General features: G+C 56.9%; 1 protein-coding gene across 1 annotated transcript; it reads right to left on the bottom strand.

The window, feature by feature from the left end:
- Positions 1–5,037: 5,037 nt before the first annotated feature.
- Positions 5,038–11,365, bottom strand: LOC132249800 (C-type lectin domain family 17, member A-like). The gene is made up of 6 exons (XM_059725474.1): positions 10,819–11,365; positions 10,195–10,427; positions 9,686–9,783; positions 8,805–8,945; positions 7,069–7,183; positions 5,038–5,389 (listed from the first exon to the last, which is right to left on the bottom strand). Exons 1-6 carry the CDS (start codon positions 11,088–11,090, stop codon positions 5,322–5,324), a joined length of 927 nt encoding a protein of 308 aa, XP_059581457.1. The 5' UTR covers positions 11,091–11,365; the 3' UTR covers positions 5,038–5,321.
- Between the last annotated feature and the right edge of the window lie 604 nt (positions 11,366–11,969).

Genomic DNA, 11,969 nt, shown 5'->3' with positions numbered 1-11,969 from the left:
GCAGATCACGGTCAACAGCACAAGTGATTTGTGAAAGGGGCTAGTAAATTTTGGGGGGGTGCTTTTATCCTGGGGCTGTGCTTGCAGCAGGGTCTGAGAAAATGCCAAGGTTTCTGAAGTCCTCATCTCTAAGCGTCCAAACACCCAAAGGTGATGAAGCACCCAGTTAACAACCAAAAAGATGGTGATAGGGTAAAGGCCATTGCACTTTCGGGGGGGTGGGGGGGGGGCTGCTCAATGGCCAGGAAAGTTGCAAAATCAAGACCTACCTGCCTGCTTGTGCAAAATGATTTTCTTACAGAAGCACAGCCTGCTTTCCATTAAAGTAGCAAAACTTTTGAGTAGCCAGGGAGTAGGCAAAACATTTTTGTTTGCAAACGAGACTGCATCAGAACACCAGCTGCAAAGCTCAGGATGAAAGGATGTGCAAAAGCCCCATTGCCCGGGGTACATGGTGAAGTGTTGAAAAAGCAGCTACACCAAGCTCCAGACAAACCACACAATCCCTGCCCCCCGCTTGGAGCAGAGGAGTGAGAGACCACTGCTGACGGAGAGGGGCAAAATGGGGTATGAGGATGAAATACGTGACATGATGGAGGACATGGAGCAAGAGAAGGAGGTGGAAGTACTGGTTGTGCAAATGCAATTTATTGCTGGGTTACTGCTGGAACACTTGAGAAGGATAGGAGCTGTGCTACGCCGTTCAGTGGCAAGTTGTGGTCCTGCTTTAACAGCATTAACGACAACCAGAAGAAGAAGAAACACCTGGAGCCCAGGGGGCTTGCAAAGAAGGCAAAGTGAAGACGTGGGATTTGACCGGGCTCTGTGGAGAAGCTCGAGGAGGACCAGCGTCTGCACAGTGCGGGCCCACGAGAGCAGCCCGGACTGGTGGGAGTGAATTGTGCTGACCGCTTGAACGACCAGCAATGGCTGGAGATGTTCCGAATGGAAAGGGAGACGCTCTATCGTATCGTCTCCGTGCTCGGGCCACACATCACGAGGCAGGACTCTAACGTGCGTCAGGCTATCCCACTGGGTTGCAATGGCCATCATGAAGCTAGCCAGCCCCTGCTACATTGCCAACCAGTTTGACATGGTTGCCTGCATGGTCAGGCTGGCAGCTCGAGAGGTATGCCGGCTGCTTATGGACATTGCTGCAAGCAAAGTTATCCACCTGGGAAGTTTGCAACAAGTCCGAGATGGCTTTAATGAGAAGGGGTTCCCAAACTGTGTGGGGGCTTTAGACAGCACTCACATCCCAGTGCTGTGCCCTGCAGGGAGTGGGGGGACTTAAACAGGAAAGGATATGCCTCCGTGATCCTGCAAGCCATGGAGGGCCACCAGGGCTGGTTCACAAAGATTTTAGTGGGTGGGCTGCAGCACGCATGATATACACGTGTTCAGAAACTCCCCTGTGCCTGCCCTCATGGAGAAAGGACACTACGCACCCGGCGTGGAGGAGACAGTGAGCCGCCGCGGTGTCGCCGTCCCCCGGCTATATTAGCAGACGCTGCCTCCCCTCTAAAGCCCGGGCTCATGAAGCCTCATGGAGGGAGTGTCGCTGACCCGCAAAAGCTGGCTTTCAGCTACCGCCTGGGCAGGGGCAGGATGCCCATGGAAGGTGCGTTTGGTCAGTGGAAAGGCCAATGGAGGGCGCTTACGTGCCAGCTCGAGATGGAGCAAGAAAATCTAATGGCCTTTCTTTATTGTGGCTGCACAACGTCTGCAAGAGCTGCGGAGAGGTTTTCAAGGACTCGTGGGAAGAAGCAGCGCGGCAGGCAGTGGCGGGACAACAGAGACGTGGGGCAGGCACAGCAGCGCAGGGACCGAGGAGATATCCTCAAGGAGAGGCTGGTCGGGCGGCCCTTGCGCGTGATTGTCCGGCAGCCCCTAGGAGTGCTTTGCTCTAAAATAAAAATAAATTCATTTTTATAGACTTTAAATCTGTGTCTGTCTGCAGGGGCGTGCGGTGTTGTGGACGGGGGGTGGAAGGGAAGACACTTAGGGGAAGGGGGAGGAAATCTGGATGGGGCTGGGGGTTTGCTGCTTCCAGACTATGAGTGGTTTGGGAGGGGGCATTACACAGCGTCACACACGTGTGAATGAGCCCCCCGGGAGGGGCAGTGGGGAGGAACAACCTGAACAGCAAGCCGCATTTTGAAAAACATTGCAAAAACGTTGACAAAACAAGTCACAACACACCTCCAAAAGCTGGATGTGGCACCGGACAGACAGACTGAGGGTCACCTGGGCAGGGAATGGGGGGTTGCAATGGGAGCCCCCACTGGAAACTGTAGGAAGAGCAATGCACTCAGGCATGCTGGGAAATGTCCAGTCCAGTCCAGAAAAACCAAACAACAAGAACAAAGCCAGAAGACCTCCCCACCACCATCGAAACAATCGCCAACCACCCGGGCGGCACAAACACCCACCCGCCCGCTACTCGTATGATAGCATAGCCCACCTGCTACTCGTATGATCAAGCAGTTATTAAGCAGCTATAGTTAATGGGGGAAAAAAGGTATATTTGTGGCATGCTGGGATGGGAAGGGAAAGGAACGGGAGGGGAGGATTCACATGGCTTGTCTTTGGGATCTGGACGGGGTCTTTGGGATCGCGTACTGACGGAGAGAGACCAGACCGGCTGAGCATAGGCGGGTGCAAGGGACAAGGATTTGGGGTGCCCGCGACGTGCCCAGGGGAGACTCCCAGTGAGAGTCGGGGCGGGGACTGGGGATCCTGTGGGGGGGGGCAGGGGTGTTCACGTGCACCTCCCGCTGTGACACGTTAGGAAAGACGTTGTAGGGGGTAAATTGGTATTTGACTCCCTCTACTGATGTCTGCAGGGAATGACACACGGGGTTTCACTCTCTCGAAAGCGCCGTTCGTGCAAACGTGAATGCTGTGTTGTACAATCAAAAATGCACCACACCAGAAAAAAGTCGCATTAAGATTTTTGGCCGGTCTACATTAAGTCCTGTGTCATCTACAAACGCCCTGTTACGTCTGCTGGATCCTGTAGCAACACCAGTGGGCGAGACAGCCCCGACATGACCCTGAACGGAGCAGGGTTAAAAGTGTGGTTGTTCTGCTCCGCTTGTGCTGCGACAGGGTCTTGCAGATACAACCATTACAGAGTAATAGTTTATATCAACAGCTTCTGATTCTGATAGGACTCTTCTGTTTCTTCACACCACAGAAAAGTTAAGGGGTGAGCTGTCTACAAATACGCATGCTGGGAGCCAGAACTGGCATGGGCCGCTCCTGCCCTGCAGACGAAGGCAAAACTAGATGCAAGGGCTGGAGGTGCAAGCTAGAGAAATTCAGACCAGAAACAGGGTAAAAGGGTTTAACTGTGAAGATAATCAACTCCTGGAACAGCTGGTCCCCGTGGGGCTGACACCACTGCCGGCCCTGTGCGCACTGACACTGCATGAGATGATCGAAACAATCTGCTTTCGTTCAAAAGGGAATTCACTGGGGAATGTTTTCTGGCCCGAGCATTGCCGGAGGTCAGACTAGAGGGCCCCAGGGCTCCCTTCTGGCTTTGCAGCCGGTGCATCTCTCGACACAAGGAGTGCAAAGAGCCTGCCGTGCCGCAGCGGTGGTGCACACAGCCGGCAGGTTTCAGGGCCAGGACACTGGGCACATCTCACTTGATGTTAATGTATGTATCGTGCAATGTAATATAGCTTGGGAATTGGAAGTGATATGACTGTGTAAGAGAAGGGGAGGAGGGGAATGAATGGAGACAGAGAGAGAAGCAACCCCGCAGCACAGCCGAGCTACAGACCGAGTGCGCGTGACCCCGGCGTGGAGGCCTGTGCAGAGCGGCTCTGGACGAACGGCTGGTTCCTGGCGCACATCCGGAGGTGGGGAAGGAATTTTAGGGCTGAACATCTGTATTTTAATGGCCCTGACTGCTACCTGGTACTAACCCTTCTAGTGCGTGCTGTTATACTGCAAATGTCTATTTACCTGTACTTTCCCCTCCCCTTTGGCCCTTTGGCTCGTGGCTCTAATCCCTAGGACTTTGTATATAAAAGTGAGAAAACCCCTTTTGGGTGTGGTGCTCGTGCCTGGCACTGCAGGGGGTTGGTGCAACTGGTGGCAGTCGTGGGATCGGCGGTCACAGGCCACAGGGCGCAGGGCTGACTGTTGCAGCGAGTGCGTGATTTCCTTGCTGTGCGAGCTTTGAGCAGGGGGATGGATGCTGCAGAGGGGAGCGCGCCCTCCGTGCACCCCATCTACTGTATTCAATCCAGCACCCTGCACTGGGGAGCAACAGGAACGGGATGACTGGCATGAACAGGTCAAAGTGACAGCTGAGTTAAAGGGATGAGATGAGACCGCTAAGCTAAAACTCCCAAACCACTTGCTCACAGGGAAGGCGCGGGCCGTCTACTGTGGGCTCAGGAGTGAAGCCAGGCGGGATTGCAAGCACCTGATAGGGGCCCTCCGGGATGCTTTGGGACCAGATGCAGGTCCTCGTGAGCCAGCTCCGCCCTCCTCAGTCGTAAGAAGATGTCAGCTGAGTCGGCACGAGAGTTTGGCTTGGCCCTAAGGCAACTAGCCATAAAGACCTTCCCCCGAGCCATGCCAGAGGTACAGGATGTGCTGGATCGTGACCGTTTTGTCAGCAATGCCTTCAGTGCAGGCAAAAAGGCTCGGCATGAGCTGGGAAAACCCCAGAGCCTGGTTGCAGCTACAAAGCTCCCACTGAGTTAGATCTGGCAAACGAGCTGAGGGCTCGAAGCACCCCGGACACTGAGGCCAGGGAGTGGGGCCCACGTGGTGCTGGTAAACCCAGAGGCCCATGGGATGAGGTGGTCATTGCGGGTGCCCCAGGGTTGCCCTCCTTCCGTTACACATTCACATTGCACGTGCAGTTCACACAATACATGACGTTATGAATACACGCGTACCGGTGTTTCTTCCGTCCCCGCTCCCTGGACGCGCTGGATCGCGGTGCCCGGGGGACACATGGCACCACCCATTCCAGACACGGGAACTGGGTGAAGGAGAAGCACGCAAAGCTGAATGCTCAAGGGAAATTTATTGCCCATCATTGTGCTGGGATCAGTGAGACGTGTGAAAGCATCATAGAAAGGAGGGGCACAGGAATGGCCATGGCCATGGCAGTGGGACACAGCGATGGTTTGGAAAAGACATTTTGCAGCCAGGGATGCGGGGGCTGGTCTCTCAAAGGAGCTCCCGAATGGTTCCTGGATGTGGGCGAGGGTCTGGGACAACCTCCCTCTCCCTGCAGGTTCAATTCTTTCATCTCACTTGATCCCCTTGCGCCCAGGTAAGCTGCTCTCCTAGAGCCTGTGCTTACAAAGGAAGGAGAAGTGCTCTTCACAGGGATAATCATGCCACCTCTGGAAACCTAGGAAAAGGAGCAGAAATGAGAGCTGGGAGGGGAAGGCCGGACCCCACTGCCCTTCCACGAACTCTGCCCCAGGCCTCTTCATGCCCCTCAGGCAGATCCCTGCTCCTGTGCGAGGCTGCGGGTAGGGGGAAGTCTGGGGGGAGCGCCAAGAGCCCCAGATGCTGCAGACACACGCCCCATGAAACAGAGACACTTGTCCATGTGTTTCTGCTCTACCTCCTCTCCTGCGCATAACTGCCACCAAGATCCTGTTCCGGGGATAGAGCAGGAGCACGTGCCAGCCCCCAAGAGCACGTGAAAGACAAGGGGCAGTCAAAGGAGACAGAGAGAGGCCCACGGGAGCAATGAGGTTGATGGTCAAGGTGAAGACTCCTCTGCTGAGCAAACTGGCCCTGCAGCCGGGCACGCTCGGTCCGCCGCGCACCTCCATCTGGTGGCAGCCCCAGTGCGAGGTCTCGCTGCCATCCAGTAGGGATGCATCCTGCCCGGATGCTGAGCAGTGGGGCAGCATCAGGCCCTCCACTGCCAGTGCTCTCCATGTCCCCTGGGTGCCCCTGCCGTGGTAATCCTGGGTCGGTAGGGCCTGGCCCCAGATACTGATGAGCTAGGGCACAAGGGGGCTGCCCTGGGGGTGCCAGACCCCCATCAAATCCTATGGTTGCCCTCTTAATCCCCCCCTTTCACAGCCCCTCGCCACAGATGCACGACCGCAAGAGCAAAGCCTGGCACTCAGCTGATGAAATCTGCTGGCAGCAAAGGATGTCCCTCCCAACAGGAGCACGGTTGTCTTGATCATATCTTTTATTGTCCCAGTGCTTTGGTTGGGAGAGACGTTAGGCAAGGTTTGGGGCACAACATGCCCTTCCTCGGGACTGGGGAAGAAACAGCGGCTGCCTAAGAGTAAAACCAGGCAATGTCCTCCCCCTAAGCTAAATGCCAGACGTGTCCTCACGTATCCCAGCCTCCCTTTGGCCCAAGAAACGCCACACCGGGTTGTCTCCAAGCTGCCCAAGCCAGTCTGTTTAGAGACAGCTCAGGCATCTCCACTGGGCTTGTCCCTGCCTGGAGGATCCCCCATCCCCGGTGCTAAGTGAGTGGGGCAGTGAGGGGGCCTCAAGCCCAAAAAGATTGAGAACCCCTGGCTACAGCCTGTGTCTGGGTCGCGGCTCTGGTGTTTCTGTGCATACACAAGGTGCCGTTCTGAGCAAAGGCTCTGCCTGCTGCCCCCCGTCCTCTTTGGGGTGACAGGCATCGCACACAGAGAGCCTTGCACCCTGAAGCCTGCCTTTGGGGCAAACCTCATCCGTTTCCCCCCTCTCTGCTTCCTGCCAGGGGAACAGCCCACAGCATGGTGCATCCCGCCGGCCAGAGGGCCCGGGATCCTCCTGTGTATATTCTGCAGCACCAGCCAGGGGCAAAGACACAACAGCTCCTTGCCGTCATTTCACTGTCACTGGTTAGCAATAGCCTCCTCCCGGGGACAGGCGTGTTTGCGTGTGCACCTGTGCACGTGGCTTAGTGAAGCAGAGCGGGGGGCTGTGAATTCTGCCAGCGGAGGTACAAGGGGCTCGCTCCAGAGCTGCCGCGCCTGGCACAGGGTCAGCATCACAGACCGTGCATGGTCCGAACGGTGCCTGAGATCCCCCGGATGGTGCGCGACAATCTGTGCCCCTCACCTGTGTTGCTGCAAGATGCTGCGCAGTACTCGATGTTCCTTACATTATCGGGTTGCCATTCGTCCCAAGATAAATAGTTGACCAAGGATTCATCCGCCCACCTCCAGCTCCGACGCTGAAGAGACAACAGAGACAGAAGTCCTTATGCAGCCCACAGTCAGGCCAAGCTGGGCCCCCCAAACTGAGCAGCACTGAAGACGCGACTGCCCCCAGGAAGCTGGTGTGACATGTCCAGCACCACCGAATTTATCCCCCTGGGGTTTTAACCCAGCCAGATGTAGCCAAGCATCTCAGAACAAAAAATGCAGGCTGCAGCGGCGGCAGAGGAGCCTCTCTGCTGGGAAATGGATGCTTTGGTGGGATTTGGAAATCAGGGTGGATAAGTATGAGCTCCCCACCACATGCATCTAAAGAGGATGACATGCTCCTTGGATGTCTAAGCTGGGGCCAGACTGCAGGACCTCTGGAGGTCCCTTCCAGCCCCCTCCTCTACGAGCCCATGACTTCTACCATTACTTCTGCATTTGGCACTGATGCACCCACTTCTGGGATGCCACGTCCTCTTCCAGGGTCTATAACTCAAGATGTTAATGTATTGGAGAGGAAAGCCACACAGATGACTACAGGATTGGAAAACCTGCTTTATAGTGAGAGACTCCAGCAAGGTAGCATATCCAAGAGACGATTAAGGGTCAGAGTGAATCATCTAGCCTGGCCCAGGGGGTCAGGCTAGATGATCTGTTCCGGTCGCTGCTGACCCTAGCTACTATGAAACTATGAAACTATAGTGTATATATATCTATGCGGGGAGCAAAACGTTGATGGCAGGTTCTTCAGTCAGAAGATAAAATCATAGAAAAAGAGGGCAGAAGGGAGCACAGGAGATCACATCTGGTCCAACCCCCTGCTCCAAGCAGGACCAGCCCCAACTACATCATCCCAGCCAAGGTTTGTCTACCCGGGTCTTCAACACCTCCAAGGATGGAGACTCCCTCACCTCTCTAGGCATCCTGTCCCAGTGCTTCACTACCGTCCTTGTGAGAAAGTTTTTCCTAATATCCAACCTCAACTTCCCTTGCTGCAACTTGAGCCCATTGCTCCTTCTGCCATCTGCCCCCACTGAGACCAGCCCAGCTCCAAGATACCATGGATGGAAGTTGAAACTCAGCAAACTCAGATTAGAAACAAGCCTTCCTATGTTAATACTGCAGGAGATTAGCTCCCGGCACCAATCTGCCGAAGACTGGCATAGATTCTCCATCACTGGCAGTTTTCAGGGAGGACAGGAAGTTTTCCTGAAAGATGGGAGCGTGTCGAGCAAGGATTAGTTCAGGGAAGTAAGTGACTGCAGAGGACAGGGCAAGGGGGCAATGGTCTTAATCTGCTGCAAGGGGAGTTTAAGTTGGATATTAGGGAGCGCTTTCTCATGATGAGGGTTTTTAAGCCTTGGAACAAGCGACTCAGAGACCTTGTGGAGTCTCCCTCCTTGGTAGGTTTTAAGCCCAGGCTGGACGCACCCTTGGCCGGGATGGCCTAGACAAGACAATGCTGCCTTGAGCAGGGGGTTGCACTCATGTGACCTCTCTTCCAGCCGTTTTCCCATGAATCCAGGATACGGCAGGACCCATGTGAGACAGGAGGTCGAGCTAGAGCCTGGCAATGGCTGTTTGATGTGTGAGTCGCTGGACGGAGAAGTGGGAGGAATGGCCGGGGGAGGAATGGCACAGGACGCTCACGTGCTGGCGGTCGTAGAGTCCGATCCAGATACAGCCGTTCCTCCCGTGATGCTGGGAGATGTACCGGGCAATCATGCTGTTTTCCCCGATATTGTGAAGGGAGACCAGGTGGACCCTGTGACCGTAGCTCTGACATGTGATCTGGGGCAGGAACAAGGAAAGGCAGTTAAAGACATTGCTCCAGCTTTGGTCTGGGTGTCTGCTTTCCCCAATCACCTTCCCAGCCCCCCACGCCCCCTCGGCAGAGACCCTTCCTGCATCACCAACTCTTCCCCCGGCAGCTCCTGGCCTCTGCTCTGAGCTCGGCCTCCCCTGGAAAATGGACCTCACCTCGTATGATGGACCCGACACCGTTTTTCAATGAGATCATAGGCTCTCCCTCTGCAGCATCCACCCCACCGCTGTCAGAGACACTCCTGGACTAGAGGGACCAACCACTGGTCTGACCCAGCTGATGTTGTCCTGACAAGATGGACTGGGCGGTGAGCACGGATGGGACCAGCCCTTGTACAGAGCCGTGCGGATCACACAGGAACCTGGGCTCATTTGACTAATTGCACGTGCGTTGGCACAGCTGGCTGCAAGGTCACACATCTGGGGCACAGCCGGGGCAGCGCTGGTCAAATGGGGCTGCATCCTGGAAAGCAGGGGCCAGAGAAGGATGCAGGGTCCCTGCAGGAGTGCAGGCAATGAGAGAGAGCTCCCGGGCAGAGCTGAAGGCAAGAAGCAGGTGAGCCCTTGGATGTGCCAGCGGGAGAAATGTGAGTGCTGCAGATGTGTGTGTGTGTGTTGGGGGAGGGGGGTGACAGCCACATCTGGCGCTGCTGGGCCCATCAGGCCCCTGCAACCACCCCACGCCTCGCCACTGTCCAGCTCCTCACCTCAGCGTCCTCCCACCTCTTCGGCTGGGAGAAGTATCCGTAGCAGCTGCCTTGGTAGTGGAGCCAGCCCCTGCCGCACTTCTTGCCTCGATTCTCTCCTAAGTCAGAGTGTGTTGGGATGGGGAGACATAGAGAGGACACTGTGGTGAGAGCCTGCTTCAGGGCCAAGCAGCTGCCAGGCCCTGGTTGAGCTGCACTCAGTGGGGCTCCCCCGGGTGCCCACCAGCCCCTGGTCCCCCTGAACCCCGAGTCCCAGCCCCAGGCAGGCAACACAGCAGAGCTGGGGCATGCGGGGAGAGCCCTGGGGCTCTGGCTCCGTCTCCTCTGGGGGAAGAGACCAGTGCTTTTGGGGGCAATTCAGGACCCTTTTGTTCACTGGCCCCGGGAAGTCCTGGACTCCCAGCGTTAGGATGGATCCCAGGCCTGTGGGTCCCTGCACCCACCCTCCGCAGCGTGGGGCAGGAGGACCGTCTGGCCCAGCTCCTCAAGCCCCGGGGACTCAGTCTCACCCACGCCCGGGGCAGCCAGAAGTGCTATCTCCTCTGGGCCGATGCCGAGCTCCCCACTGGGGCTGGATGAAGCGACCTGATGGGCAAGGGGCTCCGGGGACCCTACTCTGCTGGTCTCTTTTGCCACGGGGTCCAGCTCGGAGTGGAGCTGGGACTCGCTGGCCGATGACTGGTGGAGCGTCAGGCAGCCGAGGAGGCAGAGACTGATGCAAGCGATGGTTCCCATCTTCTCACTTCTCCGGGGGAGAGAAGACAAGGGCAGAGGTGGCCACGGGAGCACGGGAGGTCCCTGCAGTGACCCGCGCCTCCCTCCATGCACGCTCCAGGGGAAGGTGCTTCAGAGTGGGACTGATGTGCTGGGCCCAGTTTGCAGCAGGGTCCATGCCCAGGGCCTCTCGCCTGCCCCCCGTCACCCCGCTGTAAGGCAGGGCAGGGAGGCTGGCAGCAGAGCCCCGGGGAGGCACTCCCTGCTCTGTGTGGATGGGCAGCCATGGGCAGCACTGGGGCAGCGGGGATACAGTCTGGCCCAGGCCAGCACCGTCTCAGGCTCTCTCTGCCGTGGCTGTCCCAGAGAGCCTGGGGCCCAGCCAGGGGCAATAGGGACATGAAGGGGCAGGGACTCACCTGTTCGTGTCCTGGGACTTCCCCACAGCACGGAGGATCGAGCTCAGTCTCTGCAGGATGCAGAAGCCTTTATAGCGCCGGGAGGAGGGAGGAGGCTGCCTGGGACACCCAGGCCACGTGGCAAATGCGGACATCTGAATCCAGAGCAAACAAAGAAACAAGGGCACCCCGGATGCACGGAGCAGGTGGGCAGCTGTGGTTTCTGGCCTGGGCCTCTGCCCAGCTCCTGGCGCCTTTCCCAGCCAGCAGGACTGAATGCCCCATGTCTGCATGAATGGGAGCTGGTTTTCCCTGCAAGGGGTGCATTCAACCCCAGGCACTGCCCAAAGCAACCTCCTGGGGCAGGGGCTGAGTTCAGGCAATTCCCCCTCTGCCCCGTGGGAAGATGCTTCCTTCTCCTACCTCCCAGGGCACCTTGAAAGGGCCCCATCGCTTCACTGGCTGCTACGTCCTCCCTTCCAGGCACCGAGCCACGGGGCAGGACAAGCGCTGGTGCAGTGGTCCTAGCGTCCAGCCGTGCTTGGAGAAGGGAGGGAGCAGGCGGCATCAGCTGAGAAGCCTGTGCCGGGGACCATCCATCAGTGCCATGTCCTGCCCTGACATCCCCAGTGCCATGTCCTGACCCTCTGAAAAGCATCCCGGGGACTTCCCATAGCTCCAGACCTTAGTCCCAGTGCCGTGAACTGGAGGCTAGCACCCGGCTCTCTCCTCACCCCTGTTTTCTTCTACGGCTGACTGAGTGTTTGTGGCACATGGATACGCTACACAGGGGCGCTGGGCAGGAGACCCCAGGATTAAGTGACCTCAAGTTTTCCCCACAGATCAGCCCCTGGGCCCTGGCCTCATCGACCAGTTTTCAAGGTGACCCACTTTTCTTGCCTGGTTCCCCCTGGGCCAGGACAGCTCTTCTACAGAGGATGCACAACTCAGCACCACGCACAACTTTCCCTCCAACAGCATGCAGGAGCCAGCGGCTTTCTGGAAGTCTGACACCCGATAGCAAAAAGGTACAGAAAAATCCGCATCACAGATGTCAGATGTGTTGTACAACTGACAGCCTAAATGCATCTGACATCAAAATGTTTCCTACCTGCACGTTCCCTTGGTGTTCACCGCTACTTGTCAAATGGTAACCCGAGAAGGTGCAAGAG

The sequence above is a fragment of the Alligator mississippiensis genome, chromosome 4, assembly GCF_030867095.1.
Source record: "Alligator mississippiensis isolate rAllMis1 chromosome 4, rAllMis1, whole genome shotgun sequence".
Classification (NCBI taxonomy): domain Eukaryota; kingdom Metazoa; phylum Chordata; order Crocodylia; family Alligatoridae; genus Alligator; species Alligator mississippiensis.
The sequence above is the reverse complement of the archived record's forward strand: the minus strand, read 5'-3'. Positions and strand labels throughout refer to the sequence as shown.